This window comes from Camellia sinensis, chromosome 1 (genome assembly GCF_055761805.1).
Source record: "Camellia sinensis isolate YWXY chromosome 1, ASM5576180v1, whole genome shotgun sequence".
Lineage (NCBI taxonomy): Eukaryota > Viridiplantae > Streptophyta > Magnoliopsida > Ericales > Theaceae > Camellia > Camellia sinensis.
In genome coordinates this window covers 152,065,105-152,087,561 of record NC_138961.1, presented here as the reverse complement: position 1 = coordinate 152,087,561, position 22,457 = coordinate 152,065,105, and the positions used below count along the sequence as shown (strand labels likewise).

The following is a 22,457-nucleotide window of genomic DNA, read 5'->3' as shown; positions in this document are numbered from 1 at the left end:
CAGAGGTGTTAGTATGATTTTTTATTTTTTATTTTTTATCAGAAGGGATGTAATTATGAATAATATTAGGAATCATAAAAAAAAAATATTATGAAATGTTTCAGGAAGAGTTTTTATCCTTTCATTAGTTTATGGTGTTTTTTTTATGTATAATCTAACAGTAGAGAATCTTTCATGAACATTTTCATGATATGTTTCATGATACTTAGCATTACTCATAATTTATCTTTAAATTAAAGTTTTCTGTTATTTCTAGAAAGAATAAAACAAAAAGTGTCATATATGTGAGAGAGAGAGAGAGAGAGAGAGAGAGAGAGGAGAGTGGGTAAGGGATCTCTCTCTTAATAATTTGTATCCCGTCGTCTGCGGGGAAGGAAATCCAAAGGGACCAAATCTACTCTACTCTTTTTCTTTTCATTTGTATTTTTGTTTTTGCTTTTTTTTTTTTTTATTATGTTTTTGTTTTTGTTTTGTGATTTGCGTGTTTGGACTGGAATGGGAAAAGACCTTGCTCCTAGTGTATGTCATTTTCCGTGATATACTCTCCCTCCAGGGTGTAACATAAACCAATCCCAAATCCTTCAACCTTTCTGGAATTCCTCTTTTCTTTCTTGAATTTTTGCCCATTCCATCTCTCTCTCTCTCCCTCTCTATAGCATGTGTCTTTGAAGAAGATATAGGGGAGTCTTCTTTCTCTATCTTCATCCTTCTTTAAGTTTTCTTTCCGCTTTAGTCTTTAAAGCATTGCATACCAACCAAGCTGTTTCTTTCGTAACTTTCTATACTTGAGAAGCCATGTTTTCTGTCTCACAAATCTCCAAAGAAATCGAAAAGCTCAAGAACCACTTACAAACATAGTTGTTGTAGTCTTTTCTTTTTTTTCTTTTTCTTTCTTTTACCTTCTTTTTAAAATTATTTATTTTTATTTTATATGTTGGAGTCAATTAAGATCAGAGAAAAGCCACACCATTTGTTAACAGAATCCAATAAAAATGCCCTTGGAAGGGATTTTTATTGAACCCTCTTCAAACCCACATCAAGTTCCTGATCTCTCTCTCCACCTTAGTCCCCCCAACAGCACTACATCAATTTGCAGTATTGAAGAATTAGACACAACAAAGTTCAACCTCTCGATCCGCCACGAAACCCTCAAGTCCAACACCGCCAGCTCTTTCAGAACCGACACCTACCAAGCTTGCACGGAGCTCTCTCTAGCCCACCCGGCAAATACCCTCAAAGACGGTGGTCCATGCCCTAGAAATTTCACTGGTGGAGCCCAAGTACAACCACAAACCCCTTATCATCATCATCATCAAAGCCACTATATCCACCAATACCCTAGTAGTGCTAGTGCTGGTACTAGTACCCAGTTAAATCACATAAACCATGGTGTTTCTTTGCTCAATGTATCATCGGATGGCTTGGAGCCGATCAAGGGTATTCCTGTGTATCACAACCGTAAATTCCCCTTCTTGCCATCGGACAATGCTAGAGATCCCAAAATGTCCTTGTATCCAATGTCTTCACCTTACTTGGTCAATAGTTTGGATCCCACCATGTCCATCTTGAACTCGAGGCCTAACACGTCTTTGTCGCCTCACCGGATAACCGGTGCCATGAGGATTAATGGGTTGTCGTCGTCGTACCCACTGCAGCATCATCGACACCATAATCAGTGTGGAAATGGATGCGGAGTTGGGGCTTCTGCTCATGAGATGATGAGATCGACAAGGTTCATTCCCAAGCTCCCAACCAAGAGGAGCATGAGGGCGCCGAGGATGCGTTGGACGAGCACTCTTCATGCCCGATTTGTACATGCGGTGGAGCTTCTTGGCGGCCATGAAAGTATACAGATTCGTTCCTCTTTCCCTAATTTATCCTTTTCTTCTTTCTTTCTTTCCAAATTTCACCCTTTTTGTTTTCTAATGTTTGGTGCAAGTGTTTGTGCTTTGGGTATTTTTAGGGGGTAAGTTTAGATCTTACTTTTGGATGGTTTTCAAATTAGGGGCTACTCCAAAGTCAGTTCTTGAGCTCATGGATGTCAAAGATCTCACACTAGCTCATGTCAAGAGCCATTTACAGGTACAACAAAAAGGAAACAAAAACTCAATCACTTTCACATCTCTCTCTCTCTCTCCCCTCTGTTTGCTGTCTTGCGGCACAGTAGTCGATGAGTGCAGTGAATGAATGAGTTAAAGAAGAAGAAGACTGATCTTCTGTGAGAGAGAGAGAGAGAGAGAAAAGTAGAATGATATCAGACAAAAGTAAGTCATCATTTTCCAATAATAATACAGATCATTACTACCTTATCAAACAACAACCTCGTGATTAATGAAGAAACCGAGGCAAGACTCAGAAGCCCACAGAACGAGAGAGAGAGAGAGAGAGAGAGAGAGATCTGAGATGGGTTGTAATTAACAATAATATTTCCTTTTTCTTTTATCATTATTATTTTATAATTCTCATTCCATTCAAATTTATTTTGAAACGCTTCGTGATGACTTCGCAGATGTATCGAACTATTAAAACCACTACTACTGACAAGCCTGCAGCTTCCTCAGGTAATTCGCTCGTTTGCTTAGCTTTCAGATTTTTATTTATTTATCTTTTTTTCTCAATTCAATTGCGCGCGCACACACATATATATAAAATACCCACTTGGAAAAGCCCTCTCTTCCCAGTTGTGCAGTTCGTACTCCATTTTATTGAATACACTGTGTATAAGTATAACAGAGACACAGTGTCCTTGGATAGATGCAGAAATGCATGCATGATTAATTATAGTATGTATACACATGACATGACATGATACATATATATCTATTTGTTGTCCGGGTCCAATGGGGGGTTTGGAGGCGTCTTAATCCTAAGGGAAAGGGGTTCAGTTTCTATGCTCATAATCAATGATGGGGTGTTTCTTGTAATCCTTTTTTGATTATAGTAAAAACTGCAATAATCGTAAATTTAGTCTTGTTCTGGAGTGAATCACACAAATTAGGGAGAGTGTATTTTTTAACATTATTTACATATGCACTGCATTGCTAAATGTCAAGCCATGTGTTGGACAATTTAGTGATTATTTTTGAAGGGATGTGATTTGCAAAACATAATTTTTGTAAAAAAGAATTCCATAAGTATGATGTGTTGATGATATTTTTAAAATAATAAGTAATTTTTATAAATTTTTTAATTTGAAATGAATGAATATTAATTTAATACATCATTATATTTAAATTTTATGCACAATTTTTTTATTTTATTTTATTTGTTTATCATTACTTTTTCTTGAAGGGCAATCGGATGGGTCTGGTGAAGAAGAAATGTCTACAATGGGCAATGCAAGTGACCGAAGTCAGTTCATTGACCAAAGAAGCGGTCTTTCTGACGGCTCTTTCCCACAAGAAACAGACTTTCCTTCTACTCTCCGGACTAGTTCTTCAAGGTACACCACTCCACTCATCTCTCTCCCTCTCTCTTTTGCTATCTAAAAAAATGAGAATTTTAATTTGTAATTTTTTTAGTTGGTTTTTTAGTTTTTTTTTTTTTTGAATTTTTTAACCTGAGACTTTTTTGGTTGTTTGGTATTTTTGTTTGACTTTTTTGACTTTTTGACTTTTTTGACTTTTTAGCTTTGAAATGGATTTTTTTTTTTTTAATCTTTTTGTGATTTTTTAATCCAACTTAAAAACCAAACTAACCTTTTTAACAAAATTTGTACCTTTCTTTTTTTCTTTTTTTGAAAAATAATAGAACATTAGCAGGATAATAAGATGACTTATCACGCCAATCAAATATAGACTTCATGAGTTACACTCAAATATAGACTTCAAATGATGAATTTTTAGTCATGACTATAAGGCCTCGTTTCTGAACAGATTAATTTAGTAATTTTTTATCTATTTAACTAAAATATGAGCTAAAAAAAACTAGTATGTTTGGGATGACTTTTTGACTTTTTACGAAAAGATGTGCAAAAAATAGAGAGAAAAGAGAATTTTTGACTTTTTGGTATGAGTTGTTGGCTTTTTGACTTTTTTAATAATTTTTTGACTTTTTAACTAAATGGGTTGGTTCCCAAACGAGGCGTAAATAACAGATATGGTTAATGTAAAATATTTAATAATATTAACTGTTATAGTAGTAAATAATGATATTGATCATTTAAAAACCTAATACGTAATAATAAATAACAGTGGAAATTTATAAGCCAAATTTTGACAAAATGAACTAGTCGAGTTGAATCTGTGAGTCATGTGTTGCAACAGAGTGAAATGCCAACGTAATCATTAATGATAATACAATGGTTTCCTTTTCCTTTTGCATGGTTTGGTGCCCAAATGCAAACTCACGTCCACCATTTTTTAGGAATAAAAGGGTTCTTGTGGCAGCTTTTGCTTTTGTTCTGTTCTGTTTGTTTCTTCTTCCTTTTATTTTTTCAAATATTTTTTTTGCTTTTGGAAGATTTTCTGATGAGCTTCTTAGATATGTTGCTTTGCTTTAACGGGAATGGGATTTTAAATACATATATATATATATACAAACACCAATCAATTAGGATATCATATGGGAAAGCAACACCTGCTACACTTTTTGCTTTATCTTTAGAGATTATATCTAATTGCTATTTTTAATTACTAAAGGTTGGCTCTTATTCTCATCACGAGGAGACTGCGTGTGTGACCAAAAGAGGACTGCCTAGTCTTAAGTGCTCTCTCTTTTTCCTATCTTTAACTTTTTAGATGTCTTGTATGATTTTCGGCTTTTACATGCTTGGTTTTAAATTTAAATTTTATATTTTGTATCAATTTAGTTTAATTAATATTATTATTTATAATTTTTGATAAAAAAATTATTATTAAATTAGTTGAGATTAACTTATTAAATTGTGCAAACTTATTAAAAAAAAAAATTTCTCTAAAAGCATGAAATATGCTTTCTACATGCATATTTTCCATTAAAAATGCTAGTAGGAGTAGTCAATTGAAACAAATATAAAATTATAAATTTAGGATTAACATCAAACCAATTAAAATTATATGAAATAAAATGACCAAAATATAAAACCACTGATGTAATTTGTCTTAGCTTTTTATCCCTATTTATCTAAAGAAAATAATTATAAACAAAATTTGTATGTAAATTTTATATATATATATATATATAAAATGATGTGATCATTTCATCGTTGATCATATTATTAATGTGTACTAATTAGGTGTTATTTTTTATATAAAAAATGATAAGATATTGACATCTAAAAAATCATATTCAGCAGTATTGGTTTTGATTTGAAATAAAAATATCATAAAAATTAACATCATAATGTATAAATAATTAAAAATTGTAACGTCCTGAAATAAATACAACAAACCATCTATAACGATAATTAAATGACAATATAAATCAGAATAAAATATCCTTTCATTACATAAGACACAGTTGTACAAGAAAGGTGACACATGCGAATATAATTCATGAGTTCTAACCCTGAATTTCTAGCATGTGTCAACAACAAAATATGAAATAAAAGTTAAACAGATAATGGAAATGCCCTGAAGGCTAAAATTTTCCAAGACAATGCTTGGATACATCAAAAGTAAGTCTTAAGCTCAATATAAATAAGACCTTAGACTTGTAAAAAAATTAAATACAAAATAATAAAACTGAGTCTTCAGCTCTACAGTCCTCCCAACCTAATTCATTGGTGGAGGCATATCACCAACACCTGAAAATAGTTTTCCCATATAAGGTGAGTCAACGCCGAGTAGAAATAATCGAACACAATATACGAAATTTAACAAAGAAAGATATAAGGGTGAAATACATATGCAATACTCAAATCATGTTCTTTACAGTAGAAAACAAGGGGGAATTTTCAAATTGGTACAACATTTCATAGATATTTCATCCACGGAAAACCGTCAAACAGCAACCATGTAAACGTAGTCTATACAAGCTCTACTATTATCATTTTACGAATATTTCGTCTGCGGGAATCGACACCCATGTATACGCGCATTTTTCAGGATTTTCACATTGGACACACAGACCAACTTAATTTGGTGATACACATCCCTTTTCAACATTCACTTATTTTTCTCAAATTCATATACATATGCAATGTATTAAATAAGTAACAATGTTCAATGCATATGGATGAGAAATTAGTTTTAATTCCCCTAATCTGTATATAATTTCTATAACAATCATACTTATTTTCCACTGATAGCTCAAAATAAATATTTCTAATCAGATATACAATCTCCAATACAGATAAACTTTTCAAATTTTAAGGTGAGTGATAATACATATCCAACCCCACCATCCATCTTAACATCCATCCAATTTCACATTTTCAACATTAATTCCATTTATTTATGCTAAATAAATATTTGAAACATTTAGAGCAAAACTCATTTTTCTTTCAAAATTCAATCCAAGTATCAAAATCAATAATTTTATCACCACTCAACCTCATTTCCCCTCCCACAACCATTTTCCATACATCTATTTGAAAACTCCTCTTTTGATTTTAAACCAAAACTCTAGATTTTTTCGAAATCCTCCAAAACCACAAGATTGTTTATGAAAAGCAAATAGCTACGTTAAAAATCATGAAGGAGTAAAAAATCCCTACTTCAAAGGTAGAAGACCAAGGAGAGAGTGATGACACTTTCACAACGCCGAAACCAACTTTATTCGGATGACAACAAAGTTCTAGGTGAGCTATACCTTTTTAACAAAGGGAACATGGTGAAGAAATTGATAGATCTTGGTGTATTTGTAGAGAGAGAGAGCGAGAGAGAGTAAGTTCTATAGAGAAGAACTCCAGATTTAGGGTTTTCAAATGTTTAGAGAGAGAAATATATGAAAAAGTGATATAAAAAGTGACTTTTACGAACTGATATACGCACAGTCCGCTTAAGCGCAAGAAGTGACAATCGAGCGTCCAGACATAATAAGTTGCACCGCTCGAGCTCAAGAAGTGAAGCTCGAGCGTAGAATATACACTCTTAGTAGTTTTACAGATAGAAGACCATCGCTCGAGCGAAAGAATGGCCGCTCGAGCGTACAACCACTCGAGCATAAGAAACACCGTTCCAGCGTAAAATACACTCTTCCAGTAGTTTTACAGGCCTGTAAAAGTACTGAGAGTTCACAAAGACTGCTCAAGCGTGAGAGTTTTGCAGGCCTGTTCCAAATACGACCAACACATCCCGATAGGCAAACTCAAGTAGGGAAAAGAGGAATAAGACAAGAACAACAGTACAAAACCAAGAAATTCGAATTCAAAATATCAAATGGGTCGAGTCTTAAACCAGAATCGCAATATTAATGATATATGTCTATATATATAGGGTATGGCTTCTGTCCAGCTCGGAATTGGACTGGACCGTGCTGTTGGGCCCGTGGGGGCCTACCACGGGTCCCGTTTTGATAATCTGAACCGTCAATATGTAGAAATCATCGAGTACTATATTCCCGTAAAAAATTACGTTGATCGGATATCGATAGCTATGTGATCAAAACAGTTTTTTGTCAACCGTTAATTTGTTCACCGTCCAATTTTTTTAATACGAAACTGATTTGATCATATAGCTATCGATATCCGATCAACGTGATTTTTTACAAATATATAGTACTCGACGAGTTGTACATATTGAACGGTTCAGATTATCAAAACTGGACCCGTGGTGAGCCCCCACGAACCTAACAACACGATCCAGTCTGATCCCGGACTAGACGGAAGCCATACCCAATATATATATATATATGTACACTAGAGGTGTAATCTGACATTATAGACCTGCCAATGACATTATTCAAGTTTGAAACAATTAATAACTAAGACATTATTCACCTTGTTTAGTTATTCCTGTTTTTTCTGAAAATTAAGTTTTTTATTTTTATTTTATTTTGTATATAATTTTTTTTAATATTTTATGCAAATTCTTGCTTTTTTAGATACACCTAATATCCTAGATAGACCTATTAAGTATATTATTTGTAAAATAAAATATTTAAAAGATTCACCAAATACAAAAAATAATGAATTTTTAAAAAACTTTTGTACAAATTTATACTTTTTGGTGGCGTTTGTTTTGAGGGATTGAGGGGTGGGATTGAACTATTAGTCTATCCGAACTAATAATTCGTTGTTTAGTTCAAATTTTTTTACACTGGACTATTAGTCCCAAATCCATTAGACTATTGTGTCCCATGGGAAGACACAAATGGAGGGATAAGGGGGGATATGGGGATGAGGTGGTGAAATGACCATTTTGACCTCTTGTATTTAATTATGTATTATATTTAGTAAAATTCAATAAAATTTAAATGTCTCAATTTAAAAATAAAATAATTTTATTTAATTTTTATTGATTTTTTATTTATTTAATTTTTTTAAATAATTTTTCATAGATATTTTATTTTAATTTTTTTATATTTTATTTAATTTCATTATTTAAGTTTTAATAGATGTTTTATTTAATTTCATTATTTAATTATTATTATTTTTTAAAATAAATTTATTTAAAATTTTAATTAATAAATAACATATATTTTTATTGATATTTAATTAATTTAATTGTGTAAAAAATAAAATAAATTGAAATTTTATTTAATCTAGTTAAAAATAATTAAAAAGGATACAATATTCATTTGAACATTTATTCTTCTTCATAATATCCCAAACAAACATAAAATTCATATCTTATCCAACCAAATAATCATTTCCTGACATCTAATCTCATGACTAAACAAATATGGAATACAAATCTAATTCAACCAAATAGTCCACAGACAGTGTATCCCAAAACTAACAATCTGGTGGATTCTAATCCCCCTTATCCAGTCTGTCCAAACAAACACATCCTTTAAGTATATCAAGATTAAATGGATCTAAAAACTAATAAAAATTGATTAAAATATTTTAAAAAAATACTAAAATATAAAAATATGAATTGAAAATTCAAAAAATTATTTTTAAAAACTCCAAATCAAACATAATGTTAATACTTCTATTTTTTTTTTTCTCTCACCATCCCACATAGAATAGTTTATAATAGAGAATCTCTTTGATTCAAGAAACAATACTTCAAAATCTCTTCATGATCATATTGCTGCGAGGAAAAGTCTAGAAACTTACCCTTATCCACTCAGAAAATTCTGAGAGGGTGATTGTGTGAAGTTTAATTTGTGTAATGTGGGGTCTATATGTGGTGTAGTGAAGATTAATTTATTAGTAATTTCTAGGTTGATAAGAGTGGATTTATAGTATTACTCATTGCTATAATCTCTATTTCTTCCTCTCTTGATGCTACTCTTGTTGAACCTCAATTTTTTCATGAGGCTGCCAAAATACCTGCTTGGTTTGCTTCCATGATAAAAGAATATCAAGCCGTACAAAAATAGGGTACTTGGACTCTTGTTCTATTCCCCTCCACCTTGCGAGCTATTGGTTGGAAATGTATTTTTTTTTCCTATAAAAAAACTCTAATGGCTCTATTGCTACTCACAAAACTTGTCTTGTTGCCAAATTATCTCCAAGAGGAGGTATTGACTATCATGAAACTTTCAGTCCTCTAGCCCACTATTCAAGTGCTCTTAAGTGTTGCTCTTCATTGCAACTGGCCTATTAAACAATTAGATATACCTTCCTTTATTGGGTCATTGAAGAACATATTTACATGGTCCAGACAGAAGGATTTGTTGGCTCATTCTTCTCATGTTTGTAAATTGCATAAGGCCCTTTATGGTCTCAAACAAGCACCTTGGGCATGGTACTTCATTTTTTTTCATCTTTTCTTTTCTCATCTAGTTTGAAGAATAGTCACTATGATTCTTCATTGTTTGTTCATCATACTTTTTCCTCTATGACTCTTTTGTTTGTCCATATATGTTAATGACATTTTGATTACTAGAAATGATTCTACCCAAATTTATTCTCTTATGCACAATATGCATTTTGTATTCGATATGAAAGAGCTAGGGGTTATATCTTATTTCCTTGGTACATCAATCTATAAAATTGCTACTTGTTTGTTTTTGTCTCAGCATAAATATGCTTATAAGATTCTTGCTAAGACTGCAATGACTAATTGCAGCTCTTATTCTTCACCCATGACCAATAAGTATTTTCTGATTAATTATCAAGAATAGAGAAATATCTTCACTGATACTGAGAACAATACATCAGGTGTATATATATACATTAGTGAATAAGCCTTAACTATCTAATTGTATATGTAACACTCTAACTGCATATATCTAACTCTATAACAATATCTAGTTACAAGCTAAGGGGTGAGGTATTAACTATTAGCTTGTGTGTGAGATACGAAAATAGGGCAGGAGAAAGGGACTTAGTGAAAATATCTACCAATTAGTTAGAAGTGGGAACAAATTTGAGCACAAGTTTATTAGCAGCAACCTTCTCTCGTACAAAATGACAGTCCACTTCGATATGTTTTGAGTAGCTATGGAAGACTAGATTGGCAGCCAAGGATAAAGAGAAGAGATTATCGCACCACAACACAGGTAGGGAAGGCTGAGCAATATGAAACTCTTGGAGAAGCATTTACAACCAAGTCAATTCAACCGCAGTATGTGCCAATGAGCGATACTCAGCTTCTGTAGAGGAGCGAGAAACTGTGGTTTGTTTCTTAGAAGACCATGAAATCAGATTGTGGCCCAGGTAAACACAATATCCTGAAGTAGACTGTTTATCTGTGACATTGCCTGCCCAATTGGATCATTATAAGCCAATAACTAAAAATGGCTAGGATGAAACTAAAGACCATGGGAAAGAGTGCCTTTCACATAGTGGAGGATTCACTTTAAGGCTGAAAAATATCCCACAGTTGGAGAGTGCATATGTTGACAAGCTTGATTAATAGCATAAGAAAGCTCAGACCAAGTAATAATGAGATATTTAAGAGCTCCAACTAGACTTATGTAAAGAAAATGATTAGAACAAGGAAGAGTATCTGCAACGGTGATATGAATTTTGGAAGAAACAGGCGTAGGATAGCTTTTACACTGAACCATGCCATCTTTCACAAGAATGTCAATGGCCTCTCTGTGTTGAGAAAGAAAATACCCATTAGCATGAGATTGAACTGAGATACCCAAGAAATAAGCAATGTCTCCAAGTTCTTTCATAGCAAACACTTGATGCATATGAGTTAAGAGAGACTGAATATAAGAAACATTTGTCCCAGTGAGGAGGATGTCATCAACATAAATAAAAAGGTAAGTAAGGGAAGTAGGTGTTTGATGAACAAAAAGAGAGGAGTCACACTTGCTTTGTATAAATCCTTGTTGGAGAAGATAGGTAGAAAAAGTGGAAAACCAAGCCTCAGGGGCTTATTTGAGACCATAGAGACCCTTCTGAAGTTTACAAACTAAAATAGAATTGGAGGGATCAAAAAAACTTGAGGGTCGGTCCATATACACCCCTTCTTTGAGTTGACCATGGAGAAAGGCATTACTATTAGCCAACTGCTTAAGTGGCCAATGATGATGAAGAGCCAAGCATAATAAAATTTGAATTATGGGTTGCTTAGCCATAGGGCTAAAAGTATCATGACAATCAACGTCATGTTGTTGGAGAAATCCCTTAGCCACAAGCCTAGTTTTATGTCTAGCAATAGAGCCATCAGAGTTTCTTTTGAGTTTAAAAACCCATTTGCAATTAATGGATTGCTTAAAATGAGGGAGCAGAAACAAGGGCCAAGTGCCATGTTGTTGAAGAGTAGAGTACTCATCCATCATTGCTTGAAACCAAACAGGAGAAATAAGAGCTTGTTTGTAAGAAAGTGGTTCAGTAGAATCATCAATACTAGTTGTAGCAGTAAGACAAGAAGCATAAGTTTTAGACCTGGTTTACATTGGATGAATATTAGTATAAGGAAATGATGGTGGATGAGAATGTGGAATAAGAAGAACTACTGAGATGGAATTAATGGGAATGGGTGAGGGATGCTGAAGAGAAGAGATGGATTGGTGTGATGGAGCATGTATAGATGGAGAATAAGAAGCTGATGTGGATGTATATGCAGCAGACCTGCAGACAAGAGCAGGAGAAGAGGAGTTGGGTGCAGTAATGGGGACTGATGGAGAGGACCAAAAGAAAGATTGTAAGTGTTGTAAAGAGGGAGACAGAGTAGAGGAAATTTGTGAAAAATGAAAGGAATCCTCATGAAGTCTGACATGCCTTGAAAGATGAACCTTGCTTGTGGAAGGAGTAAGGCATTTATAACCCTTTACAGAGGGATGCTAATCGAGAAAGACACATGGGGCAAATTTGGGGGCTAATTTGTGAGAAGAGTATGTCTTTAACCAGGTGAAACATAAACACCCAAAAACTTTGAGAAGTGTGTAATCAGATTTAGTGTGAAAGAGGACTTCAAAAGGAGAAGAGTTGGAAAGAGAGGCACTAGGAAGTCTATTGATGAGATAGGTGATTATAGCCACAATATCAAACCAGTAGGTAATGGGCAAAGAAGAGTGAAGTAAGAGAGAAATGGTAGTCTCTGTGATATTCAAGTGTTTTCTCTTAGCAACCCCATTCTAGGATAGGGTATGGGGGTAAGAAAATTGATGATGTATCCCATTATTTTGAAAATATACTTGCATTGGATGATTAACAAATTCACCACCACCACTAGTCCTGAGGACATGAAAAGGAAAACCAAATTGTTTTTCAACAAAAATTTTGAACACCAAAAATTTGGAATAAACCTCACTTTTATAATTAAGTGGGTAAAGCCATGCACATCTATTGAAATCATCAACAAAAAAAACATAATATTTGTATCCAGTAGGGGAAGAGGTAAATGGACCCCAAACATCACTATGTATAAGAGCTAAACGATTATTAACAGTAGAGTTAGAGAGTTTAAAAGGAAGTCTATGACATTTGGCAAGAGAACAATCAACACAAGACCAAACATCTTTATTACAAGCTACATCTTAATGACAATTGGTTTTTAAGAAGTTAAAATTTTGAAAAAGATGGATGACCTAATATTCTGTGCTATAGAACAGTAGATGATGATGATGATAGAGATGAAGATGTAGCAAATGATGTAGTATTGTGCAAAGCATAAGAAAAAGTTGTGGATGAAGCCTCATTAAAGTAGTAGAGTCCATTGTGATAAAATCCTTTATGAAGAATGGCTTTAGAGTGTTTGTCCTGAATGGAAAATGAATTGTGATCAAAACTTATAATACAATTGTTATCTTTGGCTAATTGTTGCACAGAGAGCAGATTAGATGATATTGAAGGAACATGAAGAACTTTATCTAAACGAAAAGAATGATGTGGAGTTGGTAATATCCATTTGCTAATATGATGAATAGGAAGAGAAGTGATATTACCAATTGTGACATGATCAGAGCCAGAATAGGGCTGATAGGAGTTCAGTTGATGAAGATCATGAGTAACATGATCAATGGCTGTAGAGTCCAAAAACTAAGGAGTAAATGATGAAGATGCAGTGTCATCCATCATGGAAGCAACAAAAGCTTTATATTGATGAGGCACATCGGTAGAATGTGATGAAGTTGGAGAAGAATGTTGTTGTGGCTGATATTGAGGATCGAGACGATACCAACAATCAAATGCAGAATGATTTGATTTGCCACAAATTTGACAAATTGTGCCATAGCTGGAATTTCAATTATGAGATCGTCCACAAGAACCATAAATCTATTTGTAGATCGATTTCCACGAAAAGCTCTAGAATCTCCTCGATAGGAACCACAACCAGGATGATGATATAAATTGAATCCTTAGGAAGAAGTTGATTCTTTGACTGCTGAATAGGCAATTGTAAGATCTGATGTGTTTTTGAGTTTGTCTTCAATGTGGATTCTTTGGAACAGAGAATTGATGGCAATTCTTTCATAGAAATACTCTCGGATCAGGCTTGCATCGTCGTCTTGAGTGTATCATATTCTACAGGTAAACCATTTAGTGTAATAAGGACCACATCCTCATCATCAACGGAAGATAAAGCCATGCTCAATTGATCCACAAGATTTTTGATGTGAGTAAGATAAGCCTCCATTGAATCAGAACCTTTTGATATTGAATTCAATTTGTTTTTGAGCTGATGAATGTGCGACCTAGATAATGAGGTAAATCGCTTATTAAGAGATATCCAAACTTCAGAGCTCATTTGAAGATGATTCACAGTTGTGAAGATTGCTAGAGACAGAGTAGTAGTGATACAACTTAGAAGATGTGCATTATCAGTCACCATTGTATGGATTTTGGATTTGAAATTTCTGATCCAGAAGAATTCTGAATCATTACTGGAGGACATTGATGTTTTGCATATTTTGCATTTGATGTTTCCAGATAAGAAAGTTTGTGTTATCCAATTTGACAGTCACAAGTGAGCTCAGATTAGAGATTAACATTGTAAGATTTGGAGGAACAGCTGAAGATGAAGAAGACTTCATTAAAACTATTTGATGAAGATTGAAGTTCTTAAAGATTAATTTGATGAGAGAATGCTCGTTGGAGTTTGAGCTCTGATACCATGATAAATTGTCAAGAATAGAGAAATATATTCATTGATACTGAGAACAATGCGTCAGGTGTATATATATACATCAGTGAATAAGCCCTAATTATCTAACTGTATATCTAACACTCTAATTGTATATATCTAACTCTATAACAATATCTAGTTACATGCTAAGTTATCCTAGTGTGGCAGAGTATGCCTTATGATGTGCCCTCACTCTTAATCACTTTAGTAACCTTATCATTTTCTTCCTGCTGATTCATTGGTTCCATTTTCTTAGCCTTTTCTTTATCATAGCATAATTGAGGCTCTTTAATATCTTACCATCACTAGACTTGATCTCCATTTTACGGTTAATCATGCGTACCAGTTTATGCATGCTACTACTATGGCTCATTTCAATGTAGTCAAGTGTCTATTGCGTTATCTTTAGGGTATAATGCAACATGGCCTCATGTTTACTTCTAGTTCTCTGGATTTGCATGCCTTTTCTAACTTAGGTAGGGTTAAGAGTACTCTTGATCGAAAATCTATAACTGAGTATTGTGTTTTTCTTGAATCTAATCTTGTGTCTTAGGCTACCAAGAGGCATCACGCTGTTTCTAGATCCTTCACAAAGGCGAATACAAGGCCCTTTTCCAAGCAACATCTAAATTGAGTTCACTTCAAATACTTTTATTTAAGCTTCATCTCCCTACCTCCACTCGTACCTTGTGTGTGACAAGTTCTTTACTATCTCTTTTTCTTCCAATCTAGTGTTTTATGCTCGCTCTAAACATATAGCTATTGGCTATCATTATATTCGCAAGCAAGTTGCTACTAAGAAGGTTTTTGTCAAGCATATTTCTTCTTTTGATCAATTGGCTAACATGTTCACCAAGACTCTTTGTTGCTCGATTAACTTGCCTTCAAGATAAGCTTATGGTTCGTTCCTCATCCATTCGTTTGTGAGGGCATGGAGAGATTATCAATCAAGATAAACCAAGGCATGATTCCTCACGACATCAATTGCGAAACACATTAGGGTGAAGAGCAACTGAATTTATTGTGTATTAGTTACACACACGCACACACAAAGAAAGAGAGAGAGAGAGAGAGAAAGAGAGAGAGAGAGAGAGAGAGAGTGTGTGTGTGTGTGTGTGTGTGTCTGTTTGTCTGTGTGTAACTAAATTAGATTAGTTGGTTAGATGAGTGAGTCAGTTAGACTAGAGATACATAAATGTTTTGTATTTAAGGACTATTGTACGATAGGTCTCTTTCATTCAAAAAATAATACATGATTTCAAAATCTCTTTAAGTTGGTGATGATTTTTACAAAACATTTTTCATTTTTTAAATTTTCTTCCGTTAACATCTCAACAACTAATTGCTCATACCTACCATCTATTACTGATAAGGGATTGTTAATTGCATTATATCAATTACCACAATAAGATTTTTTATTTTTATTTTTTTGGATCAGCAAAAAGAAGAAAACTTTATTGATGAACTAAGAGAATAATACATCAATAAAGGAGAGGGGGGGAAGAGTGAAAAAGCATCATAACGAAACAAACCAATCCCAACTAGGTTGGCACTGATAAGTTTGTCCAATCATATGCTAGCACACCATCAAGAGTTGGTGAGAAACCAACCACAGACATAGAACTAACCACACCCAAGATAATAGCTAAACAAACCAAACAAAACAAAACCAAAAGCAACAAAGACCATGACACCTCCCCTGCTTCATAGCAGCACAATCATAGTAGACCAATGCAAAACAGATCATAGCAGATCACAACAAAACAGATCACAACTCCATCTTAGACCATGACACCTCCACTACTTCACCCGCATAGCAAACCAGTGCAAAAAGCTTCACAACAGCAAAACAAATCACAGATTTTATGTTGTCTACCATAATAAGATATTATGTTAAAATTTCAAAATAACTTGTGCATTTGAGTCAATGAGTGAGACCATTTCATCAAAGTCATGTAGAATTCACAAATTTAATTTAATTAAATCATTTCATATTGGAAGAAAGTAATAGGGGTGTTTTGTTATGCCCAAACATGTGGCAGGTTTTGAAAGGTTGAAGTTAACAAATATGATCCAGTTAGGCTTCAGATAATCTTTTTTTTTTATCGGCAAAAAAAGGATCTTTATTGATGAAAATATACAAAGTATGATAAATACATCAATAAAGAGGAGCATGGAACGAGCTCGAACTCAAGCTCCAAGCTCCAAGCTGGTGAGAAACCAACAAACAAAGCCACAAAAAAAAAAAAAAAAAAAAAAAAAATCACAGCCAAAACAAAACTAGAACCAACATAGCAGCCCATAGTTGAAGGGCAGAACATAGCTAAACCAATATAGCAGTCCAGATTTGAAACCAACATAACAGCTGAGCAAAGCCTTAAAACCGAACAACCAACTTAGCAGACCAGCAGAACAACAGGCAGCCAACATAGTAGCCCAGATTTGCAGCCAACATAACAGTTGAGCAAAGCCTTAGATCCAAACAACCCACTTAGCAGACCAGCAGAACAGCAGACAACCAACTTAGCAGATAACCAAAACCAACTCCAAGAGCAAAAGCAGCAACAAAGTACTAAGCATCAAAGCAAAATAACAGCATAGCCAAAATTAACAGATTATGACACCAGAAATACTAGTCAAGCCAAAATTAACAGCAAAGAACTGAGCATCAAACCAAAACCAGAATTAACAGTACCTCTGCTTTATACACCAGAACTAATTGACAACAAAGTACTAAGCATCAAAGCAGATTCTAAACCACTAACAGCATACACACTGACAGGTAAAACAAATTCTAAACCAAGGCAAGCTGCTGTTGATTCAACCTAGACACCTTCTCACATGTTGCAGATTATGAACTAGATCATTGATAGTATAAGCCCGAGAAGCATCTGAGGACTTCACCCACAAGGCAATTCGTACCTTAATGGTATCACATAGAACTTCAAAATTAGGCTGCACCCCATTAAACACACAATCATTCCTTAGTTTCCAAATGGACCAAAAAATTGCAAATGAGATTACACTCCATAGCTTCTTTTTCTTTTTCCTCAATCTACAACTAGACCACCACCTTAGTAAACTCTGAACTGTTCCTGGTAAAACCCATTTTAACCCCCACCACTTGACAAAGAATGACCATATCAGCCACACAAAAGGGCATAGAAGTAGCACATGGTTAATAGTTTCCTCCACTTCTTTATAGAAAAAAAAGCAGACATCAACATTAACATTTAGGATACCAATCCTTCTTAATAAACTACTTGTCATTATTCTACCCCTCCAAACCAACCATCCAAATAATTGTGCTCTTGGTGGTGCAACAGCCTTCCACAAAGATCTAGAGATCATGCAGGTAGGACCAAAACCCAATTCAAACCAATTATAGACAGATGAAACACTAAAGATACCAGATGGACCTGCTCTCCAACACAAACAGTCAGCAACATTTACCCTGAGCATTGGAGAACTGCTGAGATGCACAATCAATCTCCTCATCTCCTCTTCCTCCCAAGCAAAAAGGGGTCTCCTAAAATTAAAGATCCAATTTCCAAACTTATCTCTATAGTTATGAAACATAAACACAGACCTTGCTTTGTCAACTGAAAGAGAGTAAAGTCTAGGAAACTTATCTCTGAGGCATAAACCATCTGACCAATAGTCAGTCCAAAATCTAGTTCTTCTACCATCCCCAATCTTAACAACAGCATTACTCTTAAAAAATTGAAGAAGCTCTGCCCTAGTAGCCACGGTGTTAGCTATATCACCCCAAATCTTGGACATCCTGCTAACCCTCTCATTAGATAGGAACCAATTCCAAGCTAGCTGCATGTACTTCCTACAGATTACATCCTTCCAGAGGGAATTATCTTCTGCACCAAACCTTCACCACTACTTCAGTAGAAGGCATACATTCACAATTCTAATTCTCTTAACACCCAGTCCTCCTATGCTTTTGCTTTTAAAAACATCCTCCCATTTTACCAAATGCACTTTCCTCCTCAAATCTGAGCCACCCCAAATGAAGGAAGATTGGATTCTTTCAATCTGTTTTGCTACCGACTTAGGCATCTGGAAGAGTGAAAGATAAAAAATAGGTAAGCTAGCAATGACAGACTTAATCAAGGTCAATCTACCTGCAAATGAGAGAAATCTTCTCTTCCAAGAAGTAAGTCTTTGCTTACACTTATCAATCATTGGCTGCCAAGTTCTATTTCTACTTGGGCTGGCCCCTAATGGCAAGCCCAAGTATTTAAGAGGCAAATTTTGAAATTTACAACTTAGCCTTGCCACAAACTCTTGGCCTAGCTCATTTGGAATCCTCATCCCACAAGCCACACTTTTGTTGAAATTGATTCTTAGGCCTGACAAGATTTGAAAACAGCTGAGGATTCTTTTTATATTAATAATTTCCCTCCAATCAGCTTCACAAACCAAAATAGTGTCATCTGCAAATTGTAAATGAGTGATCCTAAGACCACTGGAGCCAACAGATGCCCCTCTGATCAGACCCAAACTTTTAGCTCTAGCTAGTAAAATATTGAGTGCTTCAGCCACAATGATGAACATGAATGCTGGTAATGGATCTCTCTGTTGAAGACCCCTCTGTGGACAAAACTCTGGCATTGGAGACCCATTAGCCAACAAAGAAACTCTAGCAGATGCAACACATTCCTTCATCCAACTCACCTACTTAGTTCCAAACCCAAAGTTTGATAACATAGAAAACAGAAATTCCCAGTTGATTGTGTCATAAGCTTTCTGAACATCCAGTTTAAGCACAATTCCACTCCCTCTAGCCTTCTTCCATCTGTCTACAATCTCATTAGCAATAAATATACCATCTAATATGTTTCTGTCGTTTAAGAATGTTGATTGACCTCAAAGTTCTATAGTGGTGATTTGGCATATTGGCTATTATTTAGTTAGTTGGTGCTTTTTATGCAGTGTGTCTGGCTGTGGTCAGTCTCTATGGTATTCTGGAAGCTGAAGAGGCTTGCCAAATACCTTTCAAAAGCTACTGAGTTACTACTGGAGAAACATTCTTGTGTTCAATGAGAGTTGAACACAACATTTGTGATGTCAGGAAGTGTGTCCAACCCCAACATCCTCTAGTGTTTGCATCTATCAAAATGTATTGAAAGGAACAACAAAGATATATAATATGTACTGGATGAGTAAATTACCATTAATACTTTTCTCTCATACTTATCACATCATTTTGATTGTTAGGTTTTTTCTACCATTGTATGTATGAGAAAACAACTAAAGTGAAGTTTTTTTCACACAACAGCTACTTTTTTATTTATTTATTATATTTATCATCATAACATTATATATAAGATTGTACCTTCACAAGTGACAATATATGAACATCAATTGGTATTTTTTTCCTTTTTGTGAACATTATCTTCTTGTTAGATATAACCATTTTTTTAAGAATGTTTATTTTTATTTTTATTATTCCATTCCTAAAGGTTTGTATCACAAACCTACCATCCTTTTCAGCTCTTGATTTTAAAAAATTCATAACTGCATCACCTAATTTCTTATGTATTTTGCTTGATACTTCTGATACTGCTATTTAGAGAATTGGACTAAACTAATAAAAATTGAAATGCTATAGATACTTTTAGGGTAAATTACAACATCTTTAACCCCCACGAGTTGGCCAAATGATAAAGATTTGAGAATAAGATTTAAGACCTCTAGTTCGAGTCACCCTAAATGGCCATTACAGGTCTTTTCAATCATTAACTTCAGGGTTGTGGGATTAGTTAGGGTGCGTGCAAGTTGAATCAGACACCTAGTTATCAAAACAAAAAAAAAAAAAAAACAAAATAACAAAAAAAAAAAAAATTATATCATCTTTCCTTAAAGTTTGGAAAAAATACAAGTAGACCCATAGTTTTGACATAATTATAATGACTCTTTTAGTAAAGTTAAAGAGATGAAAACTAATGTAATTTGTGTGAAAACCAAAAGATAAATAAGAAAAAATATACATTTTAATATAAATGAGATGACAATACCATTTTTTCATCGATATGATCAACAAATTATTGATGAAAAGGAGGTTGTGTTATGTGAATTGAAACCTTGGAGAAGCCAACGCAATTATGCCAAAACTATGGAGTTTGTTGTATTTTTTCTAAACCCTAGGGGAGGTTAGGGTAATTCACCCATACTTTAATGGGAAAGCTGAACTAAAAAAATTAGTTCTACGCATGTTGAACTGAGAAGCAGATAGACTAAACTTTCTTTCATAGAGAAGCTCATGTATTGACTCTTCTAAGTATTGTTATCTTAATGAGTGAGACAATTAAGACAATGCACATCCTAAGTTCTTAACAGTCACATATACTCTTTAAAATATGCCATTTATTAGACACTGATCTAATAAGTGGGTAGTTTTGGCTGCACTTCTATTTATGCTTCTTTTAATGGATTTATGCAGCCTTTTTGTTTTTTTTTTTGTTTTGTTTTTAATTCAATTTTTACAACAATAGAAGCATAATTAGCTCACGAGACCTTAGGATAGATATTGTATCTAGTTAAGTATCATTGCACTATGATTGTCACATTGAATGCAAAAAAGTATAATTGAAGACTAACACTGGTTTTTTGTTTAAAATTTTAGCAACGGAGAGGCTTGGTTGCAAACTAGCTCCAACGACAACAATGGGCTTAGACCATTAACCTTGCCATCAAGACAAAGATCTGGGCACAACATAGAGGTATTGACTTAAAGTCACCACACTGTTCGGCATGTTTATATTGAATGGATTTTACGTTTACATACTGAAATTTATAGAAACATAAGCTCCTTCCTAAGGAAACTTTGTTTTCTTTTCAACTACGCATATTTTGCATGTAGTCTTATATGAGAAAAGGGCTTCAGTTGAGAGATAACTATATATCATTAAAACATTGCAGGAAGCTGATTTGATTCGCGTGAAGAGTTATTTAGGTTCTGATTCGGATCAAAAGAACCCGAGTTTGGAGTTCACATTAGGAACACCAAATTGGCAAGACAGAGATCATGACTGAGTAGTTAAATACATTATAGTTCTTTTCATTATGACTATGGATTTGAGTGGTTCATTATCTATGTATGGAAAGAAGGCATGGATATATCAAGTGGCACTGATGAGAATTTAAAGAAAAAATAGAAGCCGTCGTTCTTCCATCCATGCATGTTAAGTCTCTTTTGTATTAGACATTCTCTTTTTTTTTTTTTTTTTTTTTTTTTTTTTTTTTTTTTTTTTTTTTTTGGGCGAATACATTCTTTTCTTTTTCCCTTTTGCCCTTGGCAAAATGGCGGAGTTAGAAGGGCAACTACACGTGTGGAAAACAAGATGGAGAAAAATATAATTGAAGGAAGAGTAGTTTACATATACGGCTATGTGAGTTTTAAAGTCTCTCTCTCTCTCTCTCTCTGAATTTGGTGGCAGAAAAGTAGTTCCTAACTTCAATTAAGAGTCAAGATAGTGAGTATGATATATGTCAGTTCAAGTTGGTGTAGCTATTGAAAAATGGTAGTGGCTTCCATCCCATCATGAACTCCAACTCTAACTACTGAAAAATTTGTTTCCATTTTCTTTTTATTTTTGTTCTTTTCTTGGTGATTAACTCCACAATGCATGAACTCTCTCTTGATTATTCACATTTCTGTGTTGGTTTATTTTTTATTTTTTATTAAAAAATTGATTGGTAACACGGGCTATGCACTAGATCTTATCATTTAAATTGGTTTTTTTTTTTTTTTTTTTGATCGGCAAAAAGAAAATTTTATTGACGAAAACACATACAAAGCATGGTAAATTACATGAATAAAGAGGCGCTTGGAGCAAATTCAAGCTCCAATCGGGTTGTTGAAGGTGTCTTATAACA

The 22,457-nt window shown here is 34.1% G+C and overlaps 1 protein-coding gene across 1 annotated transcript; it reads left to right on the top strand.

The window, feature by feature from the left end:
- The first annotated feature begins 314 nt into the window (after nt 1-314).
- On the top strand, nt 315-21,753 carry LOC114272862 (transcription repressor KAN1). The gene is made up of 6 exons (XM_082887353.1): nt 315-1,845; nt 2,006-2,082; nt 2,510-2,561; nt 3,292-3,442; nt 21,205-21,301; nt 21,501-21,753. Exons 1-6 carry the CDS (start codon nt 993-995, stop codon nt 21,612-21,614), a joined length of 1,344 nt encoding a protein of 447 aa, XP_082743479.1. The 5' UTR covers nt 315-992; the 3' UTR covers nt 21,615-21,753.
- Nucleotides 21,754-22,457: the final 704 nt, after the last annotated feature.

Coding starts and splice junctions, on each gene's coding strand:
- LOC114272862 (XM_082887353.1), top strand. CDS start 993: ATGCCCTTGGAAGGGATTTTTATTGAACCCTCTTCAAACCCACATCAA. Junction 1,846..2,005: donor GCTTCTTGGCGGCCATGAAA/GTATACAGATTC, acceptor TTTTCAAATTAG/GGGCTACTCCAAAGTCAGTT. Junction 21,302..21,500: donor GATCTGGGCACAACATAGAG/GTATTGACTTAA, acceptor AAAACATTGCAG/GAAGCTGATTTGATTCGCGT.